Source organism: Natrix helvetica, assembly GCF_964273705.1.
Source record: "Natrix helvetica genome assembly, chromosome: 1".
In the NCBI taxonomy this organism is placed as follows: domain Eukaryota; kingdom Metazoa; phylum Chordata; class Lepidosauria; order Squamata; family Natricidae; genus Natrix; species Natrix helvetica.
The window spans coordinates 258,860,547-258,884,611 of record NC_138548.1 but is presented as its reverse complement, the minus strand read 5'-3'; the positions used below and the strand labels follow the sequence as shown (position 1 = coordinate 258,884,611).

The 24,065-nt window shown below is 38.3% G+C and overlaps 1 protein-coding gene across 2 annotated transcripts in view; it reads left to right on the top strand.

Annotated features, from left to right (window-relative positions):
- Positions 1–24,065, top strand: part of TECR (trans-2,3-enoyl-CoA reductase) — a 46,032-nt gene that overhangs the window by 18,408 nt on the left and 3,559 nt on the right. The window contains exons 2-12 of one of the 2 annotated variants that reach the window (XM_081965532.1): positions 4,270–4,320; positions 12,032–12,083; positions 12,942–12,986; positions 13,397–13,500; positions 13,585–13,700; positions 16,036–16,141; positions 17,031–17,103; positions 18,798–18,841; positions 20,029–20,086; positions 20,553–20,641; positions 23,854–23,899. In XM_081965532.1, the coding sequence (XP_081821658.1) occupies positions 4,270–4,320; positions 12,032–12,083; positions 12,942–12,986; positions 13,397–13,500; positions 13,585–13,700; positions 16,036–16,141; positions 17,031–17,103; positions 18,798–18,841; positions 20,029–20,086; positions 20,553–20,641; positions 23,854–23,899 (784 nt within the window). Of the gene's footprint in view, positions 1–3,984; positions 4,321–12,031; positions 12,084–12,941; positions 12,987–13,396; positions 13,501–13,584; positions 13,701–16,035; positions 16,142–17,030; positions 17,104–18,797; positions 18,842–20,028; positions 20,087–20,552; positions 20,642–23,853; positions 23,900–24,065 lie in introns of those variants that run through there. The other variant, XM_081965531.1, reaches the window with a different exon arrangement.

Below are 24,065 nucleotides of genomic sequence, written 5' to 3'. Positions count from 1 at the left end.
AATAGAGGGAAACAAATTAGAGGGAGAAGGGGGAGAGGGAGAAAGAAATGAAAGAGAGCTGAAGGAAGAGAATGAGAGAGAGAGCGAGAGAGGGAAAAGAGAGGGAAACAAATCAGGGGGAAAGAAAGGAAGAGAAAAGAAAAAGAAACTAACTTTCTGAGATCTATGACGAAAGCAATGGCAAGCTAGATCTCTTGCCAAGAAAACTGCAGTTTGCCAGAAGGCACACATTGGAAGCAAGTCTGATATTTTTTAAAGAAAATAACAGAGATGGCAAAAAAATGCATCTGAAAATAAAATTATTTATAATTTTGGATAACGTATTATATTGTCAAACTCAAAAGAAATCAAAATATATATTCTATTGCTGTTAGTACAATCTTGCCAGCTTCTATCAACTTAAGAGTTCACTATGAAAAGATTACAGAGAAGGAATTTCCTACAATTAATAACTTTATTTTGGATTTGCTATCGTATTCAATGAGAAAGAAAGAAAAAGAAAGAGGGAAAGGGAAGGAAAGAAAGGAAGGAAGGAAGAAGAGAAAGGGAGAGGAAAAATAGAGAAAAACAGAAATGAGAGGGAGGGGGAGAGAAGAGAGAGAGACGCTATCCCCACAGAAAACACTGAGCCATGAAACCTTGGTAGGCATGTCTTGGGGGGGGGGGTGTCATGTGACTGGGTGGGAGTGATGTTGAGTTGGCCACATCCACCCAGGTTTTGTGGCTCCCGGTGTTACATAGTAGCAAAGAAAATAATTTTATGGTTGGGGGTCACCACAACATGAGGAACTGTATTAAAGGGCATTAGGAAGGTTGAGAACCACTGTTTTAGACTATTATAAGTATTCTTCCTTTAGATTAATTAATAATTTAATTTTAAGGGCCTGATAATTTACCTATGGCAGTTGTAGAAATGGCTGCTAAAGTGACCAGGAAAAGGACTGAGTGACCTGGTTATGGTAGACAACATTCTGATTCTCATAGGTGACTTAGAACTTGAAGCATGAGCATTTTTGTCCTCCAAGATGTCTTACTGGCTTTTTATATAGTTGACAACTGTGACGATAGTTGGAATATCTATGAATGTTGAAAAATTGAGCCATTATATCAGAGTGGTTCTACTTTTCTGGGACCTAGTATATAGGACCCTGTAGAAATAGCAGAGTTCTGAACAATTAAGTTAAAGATCAGTCCAGTTCATAACAGCGGTTTGCCATACCTGTAATCTATAACATTGAACAGATACCATCACTCCCCTAATATTGTATCCTTTTCCTTGCGCATTAAGAATGATATAGACTCTGAACATGGAGGTTTCACATAATTAAAGTATAGAAAAGAATTCCACTGTAGATTTTCAATTTACTTGTTTAAACTACAGGTGGTCCTTGCTTACCAACTGCTACTTCATCAACTGCTTGAAGTTATAGTGCTGAGAAAAAAAGATGTACAACTAATCCTTAAGATTGTGGTGGTTGCAGCATCATTGCAGTCATGTGATCACAATCACATGATAGGTACTTGGTGACTAACCAGCATTTAAGATGGAGGCAGTGTCCCACAGACACATGATTGTGATTTGTGATTTTCATAGCTGGCTTCCAACAAATCATGACAGTGGCAAATCTGGCAAGAAATCGCAAGTCCTAGTCATATGACATTGCACAGAAAAACGTTTTATGTTATTAGTGTGAATTGGTTTAAATCATATTTCAACGTATTGTGTCAATCTCACTACAAATTTATATGCTGCTAAAACTCTTGTGTCTGTAACCTTTAACCAGGCGAAACAATGAATCATAGGAAAAACCTTTTGAACCAAGGTACCTCAAATGAGCTAACTTATGGAATGTGTCCAAAATCCTGGACCCATGACTCCGGTAGAAATTGAAATTTGGCAAATTTTATAAAACATTTTATGACATAATCATAATAAAGCATTTTATAACTCCTCTTATACACGTATTTATGTAGTTATTACTATGTTTTAATTTGTTGTATTTTGATACGGACTGTACACCGCCCCGAGTCCCTTTCGGGAGAGGGGGCGGTATATAAACGCTAATAAATAATAATAATAATAATAATAACATAATGCCAAATGTCATAAAATATTTCCTGAGGTCAGTTGTTGACGTTTGATTGTATACCAGTGATGGAAAATGTTTTTCGCCTCGGGTGCCAAAAGCACATGCGCTCATGCTATTACGCGCGCTCGCATGCCCATAATGCCCCCCTGTGCCGTGCCCCCTGCGCATGCGTGCATGACTCCCCCCTGCTGCCCTGCGCATACATGCATGGCTTTCTTGGAGTCTGGGGAAGGTGAAAATGGCCTCCCATGCCCCCCTGGAGGCCAGAAACAGCCCGTTTTCTGACTTCCAGTGGGCCTGGAAGGTCCGTTTTTCGCCATCCCCAGGCTCCAGAAGCTTTCTAGGAGCCTGGGGAGGATGAAAAGGCCTCACACTCCCCCCCCCCCAGAGGCCAGAAACGGCCTGTTTTCTGACTTCCGGTGGGCCTGGTAGGTCCATTTTTCGCCCTCCTCAGGCTCCAGAGGTTTTCTAGGAGCCTGGGGAGGGCAAAATATGGCCCAACACGCAAGCTGGAAGTTTGGGAATGGACTCCCGGGTTGCCTGTTGGGCCATTCTTCTCCCTCCGGAGGCTTCAGGAGGCTTTCCTAAAGCCTCCGGAGGGCGAAAAACAGTCCAACACACAAACCAGAAGTCTGTTCCCGAACTTCTGGAGCCTCCGGAGGGCGAAAAACGGCTGAAAATCAAGGCCGAAAACTAGGGAGCTGACAGGACAATGCCTTGCATGCCCTCACAAATGGGTCCTCATGCCACCTGTGGCACGCATTCCATAGGTTCGCCATCATGGTGCTATACAGTGCAACATGGGCTACTTTCAAGGCAGATGCATTTCTGAATACCTGCCTTAATTTTTAATAACTTTTCAATTACATTAGTAGTTTTACCATTGTTGAAAGCATTGAGGAATCTGGTAAAAAAATATCTCTGAAAAAATTATACAATGGGGAACGGGTTATCTTAGTTATTTTTTTTAAAGCAAGCAATCTATAATTATTTAAATAAGTTCCAGTCAATGTGGTTTTTTAATGTAAATTTTCTGAGCAAAAAATAATCCAAGTTATGTGGATGTTTGATACATCAAATTGCAATAGAGAATTGTGAAGAATTTGACGGTTTTGTTGTGGAGAAATAATCTGTGATAGATTTCTTTTAAATGATTTATGTTATTAAGGGCATTTAAGACAGTGCCTATACATAAACTGTATTTTTGTGAGCCCAGAAACAGATCACTAACACATAAAGCCGCTATGGACTTATGTCACATGATATACACGCCTTGTTTCTGACCACATCTTAGCATTCATCTTTTGTACTTGTTGAAATTTCCAATTATAATCAAAGGCAGCTCCATGTGCTACATTAAGTAATTTGCCCTAGCATGATACTCCTCACCCCCAAAAATACCTAGGAATTGTTGTTGTTTGGATTCTTGTGTTACTGTAACAGAAACTCCTGGTCTCCTGGGCAGATAAAAATTCTAGGCTCTAATATCAATAGAGAGCTGGATAAGATCCTAGAAATTTGTTAGTTTTGCCAAGCAGCCTCTTGTATTAATGTGCAGTCAAAGGGAGAATTATCTGAGTACCTTATCCACCCCAAAAGATGGCTTGTGAAATCTGAACATTAACGGGTTAGCATGGTCTTTTGAATTAAAGATTAACTTTGAAAAAAGGTGGGTGGCAAATAAATTTCATAATAAAAATAAAAGGCTTTAAAATTTCCTGATATGACTTAACTGGCCAAGAGGCTGCTTGCAAGAAGTTCTTTGCTGGGCTCAGTTTTATATTTAGCTGAGAAGGGTTCAGCTACCATGCTATCGACTTACGCCTTGGAACACAACCTACAGAACAGACCAAAAGGGAAGCCCCTTTATTTGCTGAGCTGAATTGCTTGAAAGACTGAACTTTGAGTCTTAATCTCAACAGGAGCTTTTTTTCTTTCAGACTCAAATTTTCACACAGATCAGAAATGATCCATACTTAAATTTTGATCATAGGGAAGGAAGCTTATTGTGAACAGGTCTATTGACTGAACATACTCTTTGGGATTTGCTGCTTTGTGAAGAAGCATGGATGGGAATTTGTTGCCCGTAGATGGGTGTCCACCTCTTCAAAGAAATATCAATGATTTAGGGCCACATCATCCTATTAAGAAATCTAAAAGGGGTGTTCTTTTTTTTGAGGTGGAGATCCTGGATGCCAAGACCCGGGAAAAGCTGTGCTTCCTGGATAAAGTAAGTGTCCTAATCTCAGAAGGAGGATTTGAAGCTGAAGTTGACTTTTCGTCATTGCAGACCTTTAGAATTGCTTTAGTCTTAAAAAAACCATAGTATTGTATGTTTATACTGAAAAGGTGAGTTATTTACTAAAAAGTGCCATAAAATAAAGCTTGAATGAAATATACATGAAGTTGGAATTTCAGTTAGCAAGTGAGATCTACATGTGCAAGACTTGTAGTTAGCAATGTGAAATATTTATGCACAGGAAATTATAGTCAGTTGCAAAATATATCAATATTTGCTATCAAAAGGCAAATACACATGTTGCAAAACTATAAGAAATATTTTTGTTTTGCAGTTGTGTGATACACCGTTTAACTCCCAAGTTGTTCTATAATCATGACTGATCTGAATGCGTTAATCATCTTTTAGGCTGTGTTTGATATCAAGTCCTTTTAGGACAGCTCTAGAACTATGGGTATAATAAGCATGTGATATGGCCACCAGTAGAGGTTTTTTTTGTTTGTTTTTAATGCTGGTGTGATACCTCCCTATGTATATCCTAAGTAAAGAACAAAGGCCTGAACCCTAACTCCATGGAGATAGATTTGTATTATAAATGGAAGACAGAACTTTAAATCATTTGAAACAGTTTGTTATCTTCAATCCCACTTTCATTCTTACATAATAATTGCACTATCACTGAGTTAATGGTTAATTTCCCAGAAAAAAATAATTATTCTGGATCTGCACATCTACCACTGTAACTAGACACACCTTCAGATTTTGGATATATTTGAACCTCCAAAATTTGAAAGTTGTTTTGATTTAGTTTAGATAATGAAATGAAATTCTATAATCGTTTACACATATATCTGGTTGGCTTGAGGAAACACAAATGAGTCGACTCCAGTTTTGTTGCTTGTTTCAAAAAGTACAATCCACAGAAAATTTCCTACTGGCCAATTTTTTCAATCTTTAAAGATTCAGGACTGCAAGGACTCTTGTATAAAATAACTATTAGTGCCTTTTGGCTTAAGAACTTACTCAAAGACACAGTACCAGGCGTATCTATAAGATAGGTAAACTTTTCAGACATCAGTCTACTGGGTGGAATTTGTTATTGCAAAGAATGACAAATCCCATCCAAAAGTGCTAGCCAATCTGATTAAGGGGAGGATTTTGAACCCTTAATATGGTGACCCCTTAGTTACAAATGGCTCTCTGTATTTGCATTATCAATCCTTTTTCTATACAAAATAGATTAGAAAGAGATTCTTTTTGAGGTGCATGTTCTTTTGGATGAGATAAACTTGGAAGGTAAAAAACATGTTTTATGAGAAAGGAAAGGAAAAACAGAAGAGCACCAAAGAGGGAAATTCACTTATTCTTTTTTTTTGTCCCAAAGATTTACTAACCATGGCAGCTCAGTTTTGTCTCAGCAGTGAGTGACAGTAGCATCTTGCTCTTTTTCATTTGATTCCTATGGGTATTGTTAATCCTTTCAGACAAATGAGACTCCTGCATTGACTGTTGAGGAAGCAAAGAGACTAAATATAGAGATGAGGCTAAAGTAACATCCATATTGTGGTAGTGGTCAACAAAGCATAATCCTAGTTTCTTCCACATGGCTGTATGCCATGTATGACATTTGGACCCTACTCTTATGTCCCAGTAACTGATGTCTTTACTAATGTGCTACTGTCTTCCATAGCCATGCATTTACATTATTTTACTATTTTAGTAGTATGGCAGCACAAATCAATAAGATAACTTTATTTCTGTCTGTGGATGTATGGCTGTTATGTATGTAGACCTAATGACTAAAAAATTCTAAAAATATAAAAATGCAGCTCAGAATTCCAGCACAACATTCCTATACCCATTTTATTATTAGTTTATTACAAGCATTTTAAGTCACTTTAATCAAACAAATATAAGTAACTTACAAAAGGGATTAGCAATAAATCAGCAACAGAAAAAAGACATATATTTTCAAAGTTCTTTCAACTCAATAATAACAGCAAAGCAGCATCCATAGACATCTCAAGTCAGTATGTCATCAATTCCCAACTGCCGAGAGCCCTTCTACGAGGGAGCTGGGCGGTTAGGAAATGCCATCAGTGCAATTTCCAAAACAGGATCCACACAACATAAACAAAGCATGCACTCCATCCACTGATGTTAGATATACCGTATTTATTCGAGTATAACGCACAAAATTTTATACCCAAAAAAGAAGTCAAAGTTTGGGTGCGTGTTATAAATGAGGACTGGGCTGGGGTGGCAGTGGCGAATTGTAAATTGTAAATTTCCGGACTGCAGCCTCGATCCCGGCCTCAGGCGGCGCCGCGCCATGCTCAATAGTCGCAACTCAGCTGCCTGCCGCCTTTCCCCTCCTTTGTCTCCCTGCCGCTGCTGCCGCCGTTTAAACCAAGGAATCGTCGCTTGTTCTACCTACAGAAGGTCCAGCATAGAAGCAAAGCCAAAAGAGATCCTTGCGAGGCTCTGCAGGCTTCCTCGGAGTAAGGAAGGCAACAGCTCCCCTCACCCCCCAGAAAGCAGCGGGGCTCGTCGCGATGAAAAAGGCAGCCCTGATGCCGAGGAGAGCCTTGCAAGGAGGCGGAAAGGAAAAGCCCGAAAAGGCACCAAAAGAAGCGGGGGGAGCTTCTCCCGCCTGGTGGGCAGCCATCGAGGCGTTTTCAAAGGCGGCGCCTGGGAGAGATGAGGCGGCACTCCGGCGGTCCTGTTGCCAGCGTTCGGCGGCAGCAGCGGCGCTCCGACTATTGCCACCGCTGCTGCCGCCGAACGCTGGCAACAGGCGCGCACAGGCTGCCCACCAGGCGGGCGAAGCTCCCCCCGCTTCTTTTGGTGCCTTTTCGGGCTTTTCCTTTCCGCCTCCTTGCAAGGCTCTCCTCGGCATCAGGGCTGCCTTTTTCATCGCGACGAGCCCCGCTGCTTTCTGGGGGGTGAGGGGAACTGTTGCCTTCCTTACTCCGAGAAAGCCTGCAGAGCCTCGCAAGGATCTCTTTCGGCTTCGCTTCTATGCTGGACCTTTAGCCTGCTCTTCCTCTTCTCTATACAGCAATCGCCTACTCATTACAATGCCTCCCGCGAGTTTGGTCTTATTTTGTCTTGACTAGAGCAAAAGCTGGCGCGCCTCCGCCCCCTTCCCACCCCGCCGGCGGCAATAGTCATTACTATTACAATGCTTGGTGTGAAACAAAATTTTATACCGATTTTTAATCAAAAATTAGGGGGTGCGCGTTATACACGTGTGCGTGTTATACTCGAATAAATACGGTACCTATAAAATAGGAAATACGGTGTCTAAAAATCTAAAAACCAACATATATGTTTTAATCATGTACAAATCTTTATGGTCATTTCCTCTAAGCCCATAATTTGCCTCTCCAGCTGAATACTTTCCTTCACAAAAGAATGCACTCAACCTCCTTTCTTTGTTTTCTACCTTTTTATAACAATGTCTTCTCCCATCAGTAAAATAAACTCCTTTTGACTTCATTGTTTCCTTTGTCATTCACCTCTGGTTGGGCTTCCATACAAGATTGGAATTGAGCAGAATAAATGATTAAAATGAAAATATAAATGCTCTCTGTTCAGAATTGTAGGTGGTGACTGTTGAATAAGAACTATACCAACTTTCTTATTTTGCTTATTGATCATTACTTATATGGCACATTTTCACCACAGAAAACATATTTAAAAGGAAAAGTATTCATTTAAGAAATCTTTACCAATACGCACTTAACAATGTTTCTAATACCCACACTGCAATTAAGCAATCTTTTCCACAATCTTTGTACATTATGGTATTAATTTTACTATTTCACTTTTTGTGGAGACTTTTGCATTGTATCCAAAGCATCGATATTTCTGGCATTAAAAGTTTGAATTGAATAAGAACGTTTACCTATTCTTCATTCATTTTCAATATTTTTTATCATTGCTTGATTACTTGATTGCTTGAAAGAAATGTGGAGTATTTTTGGTAGCTTGGGAATGAATATGAGAATAAATTAAAACCACCTAATATTCTTCAAATTAATATAGGTGCCAATTGTTTCTTAGTTTTTCCTACCAGTCTCCCTTTTCCCCCTCTCCTTATCCCATGTTCCAACTTTCAATATACCCTGTCCCTTGTGCAACTTCCACCTGTTCCACATGGATGAAAAAGTAAGGTAGCCAAGAGTTTATAATGGTTTCCTTTTTCTACCTTTGTATATATTCGCCCGCAGAGCATTCATATACATATATACGTATATCCTCCATACTTTTGTGCCATGCAAAATCTGTTTAAAACTTTAAAATATCTTCTGTGCCACATAGCATAGTCACTTCAACCTGCACATCTGTTCATTTTTATTTTTTTATTTTTAAACTTGGAAATAAATAAATCTATAGGCTGCAGGGATTTTATCTCTCTCATGTATCAGGATTAGGAGAGATAATACCAGGTAAAGATGTCCCAATGGAAGTAGTGATGGCAGCAATAATTGTCAAGCAGTTACACCAAAATACGGAGGAGTTTTGGAAGAGAATTGAGATATTCATGGTTTATACAATTATTATGGTTAGTAATGGATAATACACATATAATTTTTCATGTTTGTCATAGTAATATCCAAATATTTAACCTTCTTCTCAATTTGTACTGTTTCTGAAGTATAAATCAGTGCCACCCATTTTATAGAATTCTTTCCAAAATTCTTATCTTCCAAAACTTTAAACAGAAAAGATTTGAAAGATACAATTGAAACTGGTGAAGAGACTCACCTCCCACTCAGAAGGTTGAGAGTTCAATCCTAGGTAGCAGGAGATGTTTCTGTCCTAGGGCACACACAAAGAAAAAAAATATGTGAACTCCTCAACTCCATCCAGTTGCCTCAACTCTACCCTTAATAGGGTCTCTACAGGGTCATAAAAAGGAAGTTTTAAAAAGTGAGATTATTAATATACTCAAAAAGAGAAAGGTTCAATACCGCTCACAATGGAGAAAGATTATAGTTGGGAAAGATAATAGAACTTGCAGAAATGACTAAATTGACTTCTTTGATTAGAGAAAAGACAACATCTATATTTGTTGCTGAGTGGAAACACCCTATAGGCCTTTGCATGTAACAGAAAAAAATGAACTCTTGATCTATGGTTTTGATGATTAGAAACCATTAGATAATAGATTAGAAGATTAGATGATTAGATGATTAGAAACCATTAGATAATAGAAAAAGAAAAAAGAAAACTTTATTTTGTAAACATTTTGAGCAATTTTGTAATCATACAGATAGTCAGTGGTGGGTTCCTACTGGTTCAGACTAGTTCGGCTGAACCGGTAGCAGCTTGGCGGCCTGGGTCATTGGAACCGGCAGCGACCCAGGCCTGAACTGGTTCTCTCTCGTTTTTTGCTTCTGCTCATGCGCAGAGTAATTTGTGTTGTACTGTACATCCCTGAGAAAACCGGCAGTAGTGACTGCCGGAACCCACCACTGCAGGTAGTCCTTGGTTTACAACCCCAATTAAGCCCAAAATTTCTGTTGCAAGCAAGACAGTTGTTAAGCAGGTTTTGCTACATTTTATGACCTTTCTTGCCATAGTTGTTAAGTGAATAACTGCAGTTAAGTTAGTGACAAAGTTGTCAAGTGAATCTGGCTTCTCCATTGACTTTGCTTGTCAGAAGGTTTTTAAAAGGGGATGACATAAACATATGCCTGTTGCCAAGTGTCCAAATTTGAGCACATGCCCATTGGGATGCTGCAATGGTCACAAATATGAAAAGTGATCATAAGTCACTTTTTCAGTGCTATTGTAACTTTGAATGGTCATTAAATGAATGCTTTTAAGTTGAGGACCATATGTACTTGTATTTGCTGCAAATTAAGTCTCTTATTTCTATTTATTTTTATCTTTGTTGCATTTTTGTCTTTTTCCTTTTCTTTCTTTACTTTATATTAGTTTTTGATAGTTTTTTCAGATTTTTTGAAAGAGTGCCTAGATTTGCAGAGGTTTTCAAGGCCTCTATTAACCATGGATATATTCACTTTTTAATTTGTTTTAATGCTTAGTCTTTGATCCTTATGTTGCCCTGGCTAGTATAGATAGAAAGAGACTGTGTGAGGGGGCACAGAAACAAATGCAGATTTACAACTTTTGTAGTTCATTTTCTGAATGAAAACACCATTGATATCTTCATGTCCACATGCATATCTTAGATTTGAATTCTTTAAGAATCAAGCAGAAAATACTCATTCCATGTTATGGCTTCCAAGAACTAAATTTCCCAGGCATGTTTATAACTCCTAGAAGAATTGATCAGTTTTTTGAAGTCTAGTTAGCCCCACCTTGACACTTTTCTTATATCTTGTATTTTTTTCATCAAAGAAAAATTCATATACAGTAGGAACCATTTACTGTTTTGAGAACTTTTTGTGTCTTCTTTGAACTGATGGTACTGTTATAATTATATACTGGCATTAATTAATGAATTATGTATTAGTATATTAATATGGCTATATATACTTTGGGAAAAATAGGAGGTAGGAGTATTAGATTTGTTCACCACCTCTAGTTGACCAAAACTTTTGGGTGTGTGTGGGTGTGTGTATGTATATGTGTGTGTGTGTATGTATGTGTATGTATGTGTGTGTGTGTGTGTGTGTGTGTATATATATATATGTATGTATGTATGTATGTATGTATGTATGTATGTATGTATGTATGTCTCACTCACCATCTTCAGGCTGGGTTTTGGCCTGAAGCTGGCGAGTGAGACCTCGCTGAAACATTGCCAAAACAATCTCAATCTTACACAGGAAAAGACCCGAATACAACAAGACCAGCATACCTACACCTTTCATCCAAACCTATTCTGGATCACAGAAATAGCTTTCCAAGGTGGAAGAGAACCTGTTTACATTCATTTCTTACTGTAAAAGGATTAAAATGGAGTTTTATGGCAATGACCATACAAATAAAGCAACAAAGGTTACTAAGAAAGGGAGAACAAAATATCTAACCACATTCTTGAGGTTGTGTTCTTACAAAAGTGATTGTGAACAACATAAAGGGATTAATACCTCTGCCAACAGATTCCTATTGACCAGAAGCTAGGCATGTACAGTGCGTTGGATTTTCTTTGAAATGTGTGAGAACATGAATGTGCCAGATGTTTGTAATCATTAAAGGATTTTACCCCTAGGATTGCATGGCTGTAGTGGAGAAACTTCTGTAGCAGCTATGCAACCATGGAAAAAGTTGCAAGTGCACAGACGACTGTTGCATACATGCTTTTCAATATTTCAAAGACTTCGTCTGGATTGAATCCAAACTTACACCCCACTACTAGACGTAATAAGTTCTTGCCTGCAAGCAACTAGGCTGATAAGAATATAGAAGTGTGTGACAGAAGCACATTTCTAACTTGTTATCTCTAGCAGTGTTTCTGGAGTGCTGGGAAGACATTGTTTCATCACAGCTTTTTGAATTTTCTAATTGACTCATCTAGTATTATTTTGCTTAACACGCTGATATAAGCTGGTGGTATATTTCCATTTTGCACAAAATTTGAATATGTACTTGTTATGTCTGAGGCTTTTTTATTGCTGTTGCCTGTTTGTCAGGCTAAAAAGTAGTTAAATCAAAGTTATCTTACTTGATTATACAGATTAGTATCCTTTGGTTTTCTGATTCCTTTTGTGTTTCCTTTCAGGTAGAGCCCAATGCTACCATAAATGAAATCAAGAGTCTCTTTACCAAGTCTCGTATGTATAGAAAAATACCACCTTTGTTGTTTACCATATCTTTGTAATGGGTTTCAATGTTGAAAGTGAAGAGCACCTTAATTTATTAATAAAATTATTACATCACTTAAATGGTTCATTTTTGAAAATATAATTATTTTTCTTTGATTAGAACCAAAGATCAGTAGCTTCACCTTATGAATTTATCTTTTTTGTCCTTTTTGTCCCTTTACGGCAGAGGTGTCAAACTCACATCACGTCATCATGTGACGTATTGTGACTTTTTTCCCCTTTGCTAAAACGGGGATGGGGGTGACCAGCATCCAGGCCTCGAGTTTTACTCCCCTGCTTTACGGAGTTGAAAAAGAAAAGTGTATAGATTAAGAGCATTTTCCCCGTATGCTGGCTTGTTTCTTAATCAGTTACTTTTACTTGCTGTGGAAGGTAAAGCAATCTGAAGCAGATGAGAGGATCTAAGATTTGTTTGTGTTTCATCAATTTTCTAGTGCTCTCCCGATCTTTTGGGCTTCAGCTGCCATATGGCCACGTAGGTTATCTGTCTAAACTTGTATAAAACCTTTAAAGAAATGGTAAAAGCTATGAGTTTAGTCATATACCCAACTACTTTAAACAAGTCCTATTAGTCTTGTGTATACAGTAGATTGTACTACCGGTATAAGATACTGTTTGAAAATTTTATATATTGACCCAGAATGAGTAACTTTTCTCTAATTTTTATATTCTCTTTCTCATGAAAACTCTGGGATAAATAATTTTTTGTCTACCGTCATATCTTTAGATTGCTCTTGAGTGCTGTCAACTGATGGTGCTAATGGTCCTGACTCATTATAAGAAAACTTATTATTTTTCTTTTCTCAGACCCTCAATGGTATCCAACCCGGCAGTCCTTACGACTAGATCCCAGTAAGTTGCTGTGCTAAAATGTTTCCTAATACTTGGCTTCCTCACTTTAGGATGAAGTTTTTGGTGAAAGATATGGGAAAGAACAAAACAAGGGCTGGTACTTGCTTGAATGAGATTGTATTAGAGAATAACATTGGTGTGAACATTCTGTGGTTTGGGAATTCACAAGAAGGTCCTCTTTGAAAGAAATCTTTACCTACCAATAGTTAATTGCTAATGATTTGATTCATGAATAAAAAAGATAGTTAAGCATTTTTCATCTTGGGTTACTGTGCATATGTTTGTTCTTTAGAATGAAAGGATAACAATTTCTTCTCTCTTGTATAGCCAAACAAGCAACTATTGTGTTTGATGTTCAAATCAAGATTTTGAGTGCCCCAGAGTTTCAGTGTGATTTCTCTTTCTTCTAGAGGGAAAGTCTTTGAAGGATGACGATATCCTTCAGAATTTGCCAGTTGGTACAACAGCAACATTATATTTCCGGGACTTAGGCGCACAGATCAGCTGGGTGACTGTGAGTGGTATTTCAGTTCTCCTCAAGAAAGCACTTGCCTGTGAATTCCTTCTGCCTTTCAACATTCTGTTTTTGTTCTGTCAGGTATTCCTCACAGAATATGCTGGGCCCCTCCTCATTTACCTGATGTTTTATTTCCGGGTTCCTTTCATTTATGGCTCAAGATATGACTTCACCTCCAGCAAATACTCTGTTGTTCAGTGAGTATTTACAGGCCACAATAAACATTTTATTGCTTACATTTAATTTAAACTGGAATGTTTTCCACTAAGTGAGCTGAGATCTTCTCCAAGGAAGGGCAGCCCCAAACTTAATTCATTTTTCTTCCTTGCTAGGACTAGACATTTCCCTTCATATATCTTGCTCTTGTAAAGGAAAATTTCCCTGTATTACAACTGACATATCTAGAGTTGGCAGAAAAGAATTGGTCTGAATATAGAATTCGTTTTTGCAATTGGGTATTATTGAAGTGTCGCATAAGGACATAAAGTTTTGCTCCATCAGACTAAAGGTACATTCTGTGTAATAAAATATCCAGCTGGATGCATTTGGAAGCTCACAATTTAGGTGGGAGTAATTGCCACCTTCTACTTACATATTCCAATAATAAGTATTTAAAGCACACTGCTATGATTTGGGAGATAGTAAGATGCTATCTATATTGGTAATCATTGATACTCATGGCACAACATAGGAGAACAAACCTATCATGTCAAGATTCAGCAGTCCATCTGCATTTAAAAGACAAAGGCCACTCTTTTGAAGACAGCAAAGTCCACATTTTGGACAGAGGACCACTGGTTTGAAAGAGGAGTCAAAGAGGTCATCTATGTCAAAATTGAACGGAGGGGGAGGGATACAACATCGTCTATCTCCAGTTCTACAACACAGTCCTTTCAACAGTTCCAAGAAGTCTCCACAGCCATTTGACCCTAACAACACAGATAACCTTCAGGTGGCTTCAACAGTTCTCTAAAAGAATTCAAATGACCAATTTGCAAAGAGTTCCCCATGTCCAGTTAGAGTTGAAGAAGCTTCTTGGATGAGAAGTGAAACATCTTCAAAGAAAAACAAGAAAGTCCAGTTCTCTCTTGAAAAAGCACCTTTAGGTGCTGAATGAGTGAAAATCTCCTTAGACATTTGCCTATTTGGCACTTTCCAAGAGAGTCATTTCAGCAGTCTTCAATTTCAACATCTTGCCCAGCAACCTAAATTTGGTTTCTGACCTGCCTGCTTACTTTTCTTCACATTGTTAATACTGATGTGCATCCCATCTAATGGTTTTAGTCCAACATTGCCTATCAAGCTTATTTAGAGAACACTTAATGTCTGCATCTTCACAGTGGGAAGAAAAGTCGCCATATGGTTGGCAAGCCTGTTCTACTTCTATTTGTCTAAGGATGATAGAAATACAATAATAGGATAGCTCAATAATAGAATAGAATAATTAATAATAGAATAATAATTCCTAATAATAACATTCTTCACTACTAGAAACGTCCTCCATGAGGCAATATATGTGTTCAGTCACAAAGAGTGGATTCATTCTTAAAATTACTTTCCTCTTCCATGGGTGGAGTGCCTCCTACCCTAAAAGAGTTTTATTTTTCTGTAATTAACGAGGAACCCTGGTTGGGATGAGATGCACCATCACCCTTGAAGGCCTCTAGCACCCACTCCCTGTCTCTCTTAGTTTCTCCAATTCAGTTACTTGAAAATTGCCTTTCCCATTGAGTTCCCATTGTTCCCATGACATGGCCAAAACAATAAAAGCCTTCATGGCATAGGGCAAGTATCTCTCCAATATATCTATTCAGCAGGAGAAAGATGTTACAGATCCTGTCTATTAGGGAATGTCATTTGACAGAGCCCAGGAAGAAGACCTTTTCTGCCCCTTTAAAACACCATCCCCCAGAGATTAAATTTGCCCCTACCCAGCTAGCCTTATGTAAGGTCTTAAAGTAAGGTTTTTTATGGCCCGCGGCAGTCCCAGTCCAGCATGCAGCAGTGGCATCAGATGGGACAGCAGCAACGGAAGCAAGGCGATGGGAGTGGGACAGTGGCGGGTGGCAGGGCAGCAATGGTGGGGATTGGCGGCGGCCCCCAACAGCAGTCCCAGTTTCCCATGTGACCCCTTGGGAAAATTATTTGTCCAGTCTGCCTTAAAGTCACGGTTGGGTCACCATTGGGAAGCTGGATTTGTTCCAAAGTTTATGTAGTGCTTGTGCTAGTTTGTCTGTTGATTGGTTATTTAGATTTTTACCTCAACTGCTGATTATTTAAAAAAAACAATTAAGTATGTTTATTGTTATATATAGTTATGTAGTACTTTTAACTGCTGTTAGCCACTTAGAGTCAATAATTTGAGATGGGTGGCCATATAAATTTAAATAATAAATAGATTAATAAGGAAACATGGATATACCTTATCCTTTGGCTGATAATAATCAAATTCAGTAGAATAGTATCTGTATTTTTTATTTGATAAGGTTTTGAGTCTATTGTCAGACATCTCTGTTTTCCTTTCCTTTCCAGCCTAGCTTGCATTTGTCATTCTTTCCATTATGTCAAGCGCCTTCTCGAGACCCTTTTCGTCCACAGATTCTCCCATGGAACAATGCCTTTACGTAACATCTTCAAGGTAATGATATTTTCAAGCAACATAGTTATAGGCCAGCGATGGCGAACCTTTTTTGGTTCACGTGCCATAGGTGGGGGGAGCGCAGGGGGGTAGTGTGCGGGCGTGCTGCACCCATAATGTAATGTGCGACCCCCCCAGTGCGCATGTGCGCACTACAGGCACGACCCCCCAGTTTTTGCATGCTTTTTTTTGCCCTCCCCAGGCTCCAGAGGCTTTATAGGAGCCTGAGGGGGGGGGGGGGCAAAAACAGCCTCCCCTGCCCAAGGGACCTTCAGGACGCTTCCCTGAAGCCTCCGGAGCAGTCAAAACGAATCTCCGAGCAAACCGGAAGTGACTTCCAGTTTGCTCGGAGGGTCGTTTTAAGTGCTCCGAAGGCTTGAGAGACCTTCAAGACGCTTCCCTGAAGCCTCCAGAGCAGTCAAAACGAACCTCCGAGCAAACCGGAAGTCTGTTCCCGAACTTCCGGTTTGCACATAGGGCCGTCTTTTTGCGCTCCAGAGGCTTCAGGGAAGCTCATGAAGCCTCCGGAGGGCCTCCGGGGGGGGCGGTGGAGGCTCTTTTTGTCCTCCCCAGGCTCCTATAAAGGCTGGAGCCTGGGGAGGGTGAAAAATGGCTTTAAAAAAGGGTGAACTCAGCTGGCCAGCACGCACATGCGTGCTGGCCAGCTGACAGGGCAGCGCCTCACGTGCCCTGACAAATGGCTCCGCGTGCCACCTAAGGCACACATGCCATAGGTTCGCCATCACTGCTATAGACTAAAAACTGCCCTCCTTTTCTGCTGGTTCTCCTCATGGAGCAATAAAACTGAGACAGTCAGCAAGTCCTTTTTTTGATATACTGCTACTAATCTATTACATCTTTAATGTGACACTTTTAATTCTTTCCTCAGAATTGCACTTACTATTGGGGCTTTGCAGCCTGGATGGCATATTACATCAATCACCCGTTGTATACACCACCTGGTAAGCTAAGAAAAGAATATCAATTGATTAAAGAAGCCCATTTGATTTCTAAAAAGCCAAATATTAAATGAAGTTAATGTTTCTTTCCTTGTAATTAATTGGAAGTGTATACTGGGGCGTATGGGGGTGCGGAATCTCAGAATGGGATTGCATAAGAAGGGGTTCTGCCTAGTTAATATGCTTCTCATTGAGTGAGTGCTAATAGATTTACATAATGGTGAACTAGTCATTGGAGCTGTACAGATTTCTTGCCTTAAGAAATTGAATAAATGCATAATTGAGTAGAATTCCAGCTTTCTTTTTTAAAATAAAAATGTCTAGGCCCTTTAATTTAAAATACTAGCTTAAAAACATATAACTAATGTCTGGTAAAATTCTTCAGATCAGAAGCAACAGTAAATAGTTGTTGAAGTAGAGCGAGATTTCCAGGAGATCAAAAAGCAAGTTCCTAGTGCCTCAAATAATTTCTTGAATGGAAAAATATGTAAGTGTATTCTTTAGTTGAGGGACAGGTCTATAATTTTTCCCTATCTTTCACCTGAGAATTCCTCAGATCAAGTAATTTCATCTAATCTAATTTCTCTAACTTTATTTTGTTTAAATTGACATCTGTCACAAGGGTAGCCTCACTCATTCTCCTCCGTTTTAGAATTGCAGTTGACATACTTTCCCTTAGAGATGCTTTCTTTATGAATTACTGTTCTGGACTTGATTACTTTTTAAACAGTTCAGGTTTCAGTCTAGATCTAGGGAGATCTCATTCATATATTCTCTTGGACATTAAAGTCATTATTTTGGGTCTGTTTGTTATAAGTCAGCTATACAAATCTCACAAGTTATGAAGATGAAAAGCATGGGGAAAAAGGCAGCATACTGTACGCGCCATATAGAACTCTGCAGAGAAAACAGGATATAGTTTGGTGCAAATTATTTCAAGTCTTAATTAAAACATATATGGTATCCTTATGGTACCATATATGGCACCTCATTTGAAATCAAAATATTTCATATCAAAAGTTATTTCATGTTTGAAGTTATTTTTATACGTATTCTTGTTTCATTTGTATAATTCATATTGTAGCTCCTATACTTTTAAATGTGCTATTTTTATATTTAAATAAAGTAATAAGTAGTAAGCATTCTTTTTAACACAATTGTGCATGAAAAAATTTCTTCTGCTCCTAAATCTCCTTACATTAAAGAGTTGCAATGTAATGAGAAAGGAAGAAAAAACATACATTTGTACATCTTATTATGATCTTTTGGTGAGGAACCTTTGTCAAAGGCTTTATGAAAATCCATGTATACAACATTTCTTGCATTAACCTGGCAACATGCTTTTTGACATCTTCAAAAATGTCTACGTGAATCAACTTTGTTTCATTTGCTAGTTTGATTTATTAGAATTACTTAGTGAATGGTGAAAGGAGAAAGAAAACTCTGAAGGAATTAACTGAAGGCCTCTAGTTTATCCTTGTTTTTTTCCTTTCCTTGTGAGTATTAATATGCTATCACACATATACAGCATATACAGCAACTGTATAGTAGCTGTCATGAGATTCTCTTTCATTCAGTTGGAAAATCTTGAGATCTGTCATTGGGGAATCATTTTTCTTTTAGGAATGATCTAGGTACTCCAATTGTTGTAGTTATTCTAATAGTGTTTTTGTTTCTTTTTCTGTGTTCTTTTTCAGCATATGGACATGAACAAGTGAAATTGGCGCTTATCATATTTCTGGTAATAATTTGTAGATTTTTGAAGAATAGCCCTATACCAGAAAAAAGGGGGCTATGTAATAGAAAATAGGCAGATGTTTTAGACAGAGGCTAGGCCAACCTAAGGTGGGAAGTTTCCCCATGCAAAATCACGTGTTAAAAATCAAGAATTTTTTTATCTAGAAATAAAAGTTATGACTATCTGTTTGTGGCAGACAAACAAGTCTTATGCAGATTGATAAGATAATATTGGATTTTTTTTTACAAACCATAATAGTTCCCTCAAATAAGAGAAAGATCAGTGGCCTTTTGTAGCAATGGGAAGAAATCTGGGAGATCGGAACTAGAATTATGCAGAGTAAAAATGCAGAAATATACCTCTCTTTCTTGGTGCATGGAAAGACCATGAAGTGGTTTTGTTTGGGAATGGATCATGCATCTGGTACTATTAAACTTTTTTTCCCCTTACACATGTGCTCATGTCTTAAGACCATTATGTTAGTAAGACTCTACAGTGGTTCAAATTCTTTTCAAGGTGTTTTAACATGCAGAAATGTGAATATAGCACTTTACTGCAAGTTTTGAAGGCAGTCTTTTTTTTCTTGGACTGATCTGATTCCTGCACTAGGCAGTTCTGTGATCTCAGAAAAAAATTGGCTGCTTTCAGGAACTGCAGAAAAATGCTGTATTCATGCTGTGCAATCTTATTTGTTGACTGTATGTATATGATGCATTATAAAGAATGAGAAGACACCTGCACCAAAGAAAATCAAGTGAAACTACAAAAGGGGAAAATAAGGCAGGGGAAAGAAAAAAGACAACAATGTTTTTTAAAAGTTTATTTAGTTATGGTACTGGAAAATACTGGATCCTGAGTTTCTTGTCTTAGAGCCAGAACTTACGGTACTTTTGCACAATTGTAGAACATCTTATTAGTGCCACAGCTTTGAAATTGGTTTGGACTGATGAGAACATGGGACCAGAAGACATGAGTGATAAAAAATTCCTTGTTGTATTGGCACATTAAACGTTTTGTCTTTTCCCCTAAGCAAATTCCTAACATTTCTACAAACTTATTTGAATCACAGATGGGGTGAACTCTGGGAGGTTTCTGTGCCACTATCTGGCTTCTAGTGGTGATAGTAAGCATTAAAAAAAAATCCATTCTTGCCCCTTCCCTGCTAATACTGGTTTTGTTTCCTCTTGCAGTTCTGTCAGCTGGGAAACTTTTCTATTCATATTGCTCTGCGAAATCTTCGCCCAGCTGGTGAGTACAGAGAAAGGCCAAATGGAAATGCAGGTGTCTGTATTAAAAACACCCTCTGCTCTGTAATGGGAACAGCTGACCCTTTAAATAACAAGCCAGCCTTAGGTGCCCAGAGGTGATCACCTGACCTCTGAAAGCCAAACAAGGAAAGGAAGAGAGTGCTCTGTCAGGTTTGGTATGAAGAAAGGAAGAGTTTTGCAGTTTTTTGGAGGTGGGCTGAAGCTACATCAGGCAGAATGGGAAATTATTTTGTTATGGGCTAAAACCATGTTAGAATTTTCAGTACGTCTCTCTTTTTTTATCTATGAAGTATAAAGGTCTTTTTTGTTTGTCACTTTTGATAAAGAGAAGGGAGATTTTTACAAGTCTAATGCTTTACTGTAACTCTTGGGTGTGTTGTTGGGTGATAATTATTGCATGCAAATTGGTTCTTTGTCTCAATAAACATTCTTAGGATTTCTTCTAGGTTCAAAGGCCAGGAAGATCCCATTCCCTACGAGGAACCCATTTACATGGCTTTTCTTGCTGGTCTCTTGTCCCAATTATACTTATGAGGTATGGCTGTGTTTTAGTTTTGGAACAAATTCTGGATGTTTAAATATGTATTTTATTAATGAATTATGCTTCACAGGAAACATATAGGTATAGTGACAGTATCTAGGGAAATAGTCTGAAAATCATTACTTTTATCTGTCTTTGAACGTTTAATTCTTGTTGCTCAGAAGCTTCCTCCACCCTTGATTTGAATTAAAAATTCACGACAGATGGAAATCTAGTTTCATCTTGAATCATCCAGTAAAGTGGACCTTATTTCTTGTCTGAGCAATTGGTTCCACTGCTGACTTACTCTTTCAGAATAGCCCTTTAAAAAAACAATGAGAATATCCATTTATTCTCCTAATTTAACATTATTATTTTGCATCCTAGAATGATAGAGAGTAGGTTGTGATCTTGTATGTGATAATCCTTCAGATATTTGAAAGTTAAAAATTCTCAATTATTTCAAATCCTTATTATATAACTTTGCTTTAGTCCCTTGATCGTGCTTCTTACCTTTCTTTGAACCTGTTGAATGCTTTGTAAGGCATAGCACCCAGAATCAACTTAAGTAAGAAATTTGATAACAGTAGACACAGTCTACTTCTTGGTAAGATAGAACTATGTAGTATAGACAGCAGCACTACCAGATGCAGTTGCAGTTGGCTGACCAATCACCCTCAGCATGTGGTCCTCAATGGAAATACATCTATGTGAAGGGAAGCATGCAAAGTTCTATCTTTGCCCAGTGCCCTTCACACCTTCATAATCATCTTCAGCTGCCCAGAGTTGTTGGATACAATATGGGCAGCAAATAAATTTAATTAATTAATAAGGGACTCATGAAATTTGCAGATGATACCATGTTGTGGGGGAATTGTTAACACTTTGGAAGATATGTTCAAGATTCAAGATCTTGACAGACTTGAACACTGGGCTCCATCCAACAAGATGCAGCTCAGTGATGAGAATAGCAAGGTCTTGCACAAGAAGAACCAAGTGCACGGATACAGGATAGACAGTAACAGGATCAACAGTATTAACTATGAGAGGGATCTAGGTGTCCTGATGGATCACTATTTAAGTATGAATCAGCGTGCTGCAGTTGCCAAAAAAAAATCAACATTGTCCTAGGATGCATCAACGGGGATTGCATCAAGATCGTGGGAACTGCCTACTGCACTAGTGAGGCCACATTTGGAATACTATGTCCAATTCTGATCACCAGCACACACAAAAAATACTGAGGCCCTAGAAAGAGTACAGAGAAGAGCAACAGAGATGATAAGGGGGAGGCTAAACCGTATAAAGAACAGCTAAGGGAGCTTGGTATGTTTAGACTAACAAAGAGGAGGCTTAGGTGTGACATGATAACAGTCTTCCAATATTTGAAGGGCTGTCAGTGGAAAGAGGGCATTAATTTATTCTCCATAGTACCTGAGGGCAGGACAAGAAGCAAAGGATGAAAGTTTATCAAAGGGAAATCCAACCTGTTGATAAGGAGGAATTTCCTGACAGTGAGAATCAATGGAACAGTTTGCCTCCCAGAGTTGAATACTGGAGGTATTCAAGAAAAGATTGGACAACCATTTGTCCTTGGGAAGGGGTTTGGGCTAGAAGGCCCCCAAGGATCCCCTCCCTTCCTTATGATTCTGTATTTTATAAATTGGATATAGTGGGGTCTAACTAAGTAAAGTAGAACAATTATCTCTCACAATCTCAAACTATATTTCTTTGATGGGCCATAAAAATGATTTTGTCCATTCTGCACTCACTTCATACTCATTTATGAGCAGAAATTATTCATTTCTGCAACCTATCAATATTGTTTGAAATTTATAAGTTACCCAAGTAATTTTAAAAAATAGAAAAGTAAAGAGAGTCCATTTTGGACCCCATTAAGTGTATCATTCTGGTTCAAAGTAGATGGTTCTTTGAAGTTGTTTTTTTCAGAAGCTGTGTATCCACTTGTCATGTCATCCCATTCACACTTAACTATCTTGTTAATCAGAATGTCATGGGATATTATGTGAACGACTTTGCTGAAGTCAGGATACATTAAATCTATAGCATTCCCAGATTGGCTAAGAAAATTACTCAATAAAAGAATGAAATAATGTTAGTGTGATGAAACTTGTTCTTGCCAAATTTATGCTGGTGTCTTTTAATTATTTTAATTATTACCTTGTTTGCCATATATTTTTGGATTAATCTCTTTAAGATCAGCTCTCAGATCTTCCCACCTATTAGACTAGTGTGTAATCCCCTGGATCCTTTCCCCATTCCTGAAATAGGAACACATCTGAGTCATATGCCATCTGTTCTCTAGAATTTCTCAAAGTTCAGCCTGTCCATCAGCAACATTTTTCACACCCATTTGTGTTGCATTTTAGGAAATATGAAAGGTGTACTCATTTGAAATGAATCGATACTGGCTGACTGTATATTTGTCAGCCTCAAGCTTCAGTCCTTTTTGTTCATTTGTCTTTACATTTACCAGTGGAATACACATAACCTTTTTTTTTCTTGGAAAAATAGAGACAAAATAGAAGCTGAGTAATTGTTGGCTTTTTGCCATTTTCACCGAGGTGCCTTACAATAATCTCAAAACAAATAACTATAAAATAATATTAAAAATTAAGTTCAAATATTAAAAATGACCATGGAACTTCTGGTTAAACTTCCCTGGCAAACTCCCATTTCTTCTACATTTTCTCTGGTTTTGCAGAGGGAAACACTTTGGTTTCATGGGTGCTAAGAATAGTACCTATGCTTGAGCTAAGACTCATGCACAAATCCCGAATGTGTTTCTGTACTTGCACTGAAAACTTTCCCATAAACTTTCTAGCCCATCTAGATTAGTGTGTAAGTAGAAGGAAGTACCTATCCTACTCTTAATTCGAAAGGCAATTAGCTATGTTCACATGAGTATGACAATGAAGTGTCGAAACAGGCCCTGTAGATGGGATAGAAAGTTTATGGGAAAGTTCTCCCTAGTGGTGGAGGCAGCATCCAGATCGGGTTAACCTTCATCCAATTATATTGAGGATGTAATGTCTTTAAGCTCCGTCCCTAAGTACAGAAACACATTTGGGATTTGTGTATGAGTTGGGTCTTCGTCCTTCAAAGTGGGACTGTGCTATATGTTTACTGTAGCTGAACAATGCACTGCTCAAGCCTAGAAAGTCTTAATATTTTCCTTGACGTAGTCTTGATGCTTTCTTTTCCAGGTAGGGTCTTGGATTGGTTTTGCCATAATGACTCAGTGCCTTCCAGGTAAGTCCTGATACTAGGTTAGAGCTTTGCTGGAGTCACTTTTAATAAGAATTTTGTTAAGCAATGTTTATGAAACACAGTTATGTATTTTTATTCTTTCTGGCCCTTCCCAATCTTTCTACTAGAACTGTTCTTTATTGCCAAGTAGATTAGAGTCTATGAATTT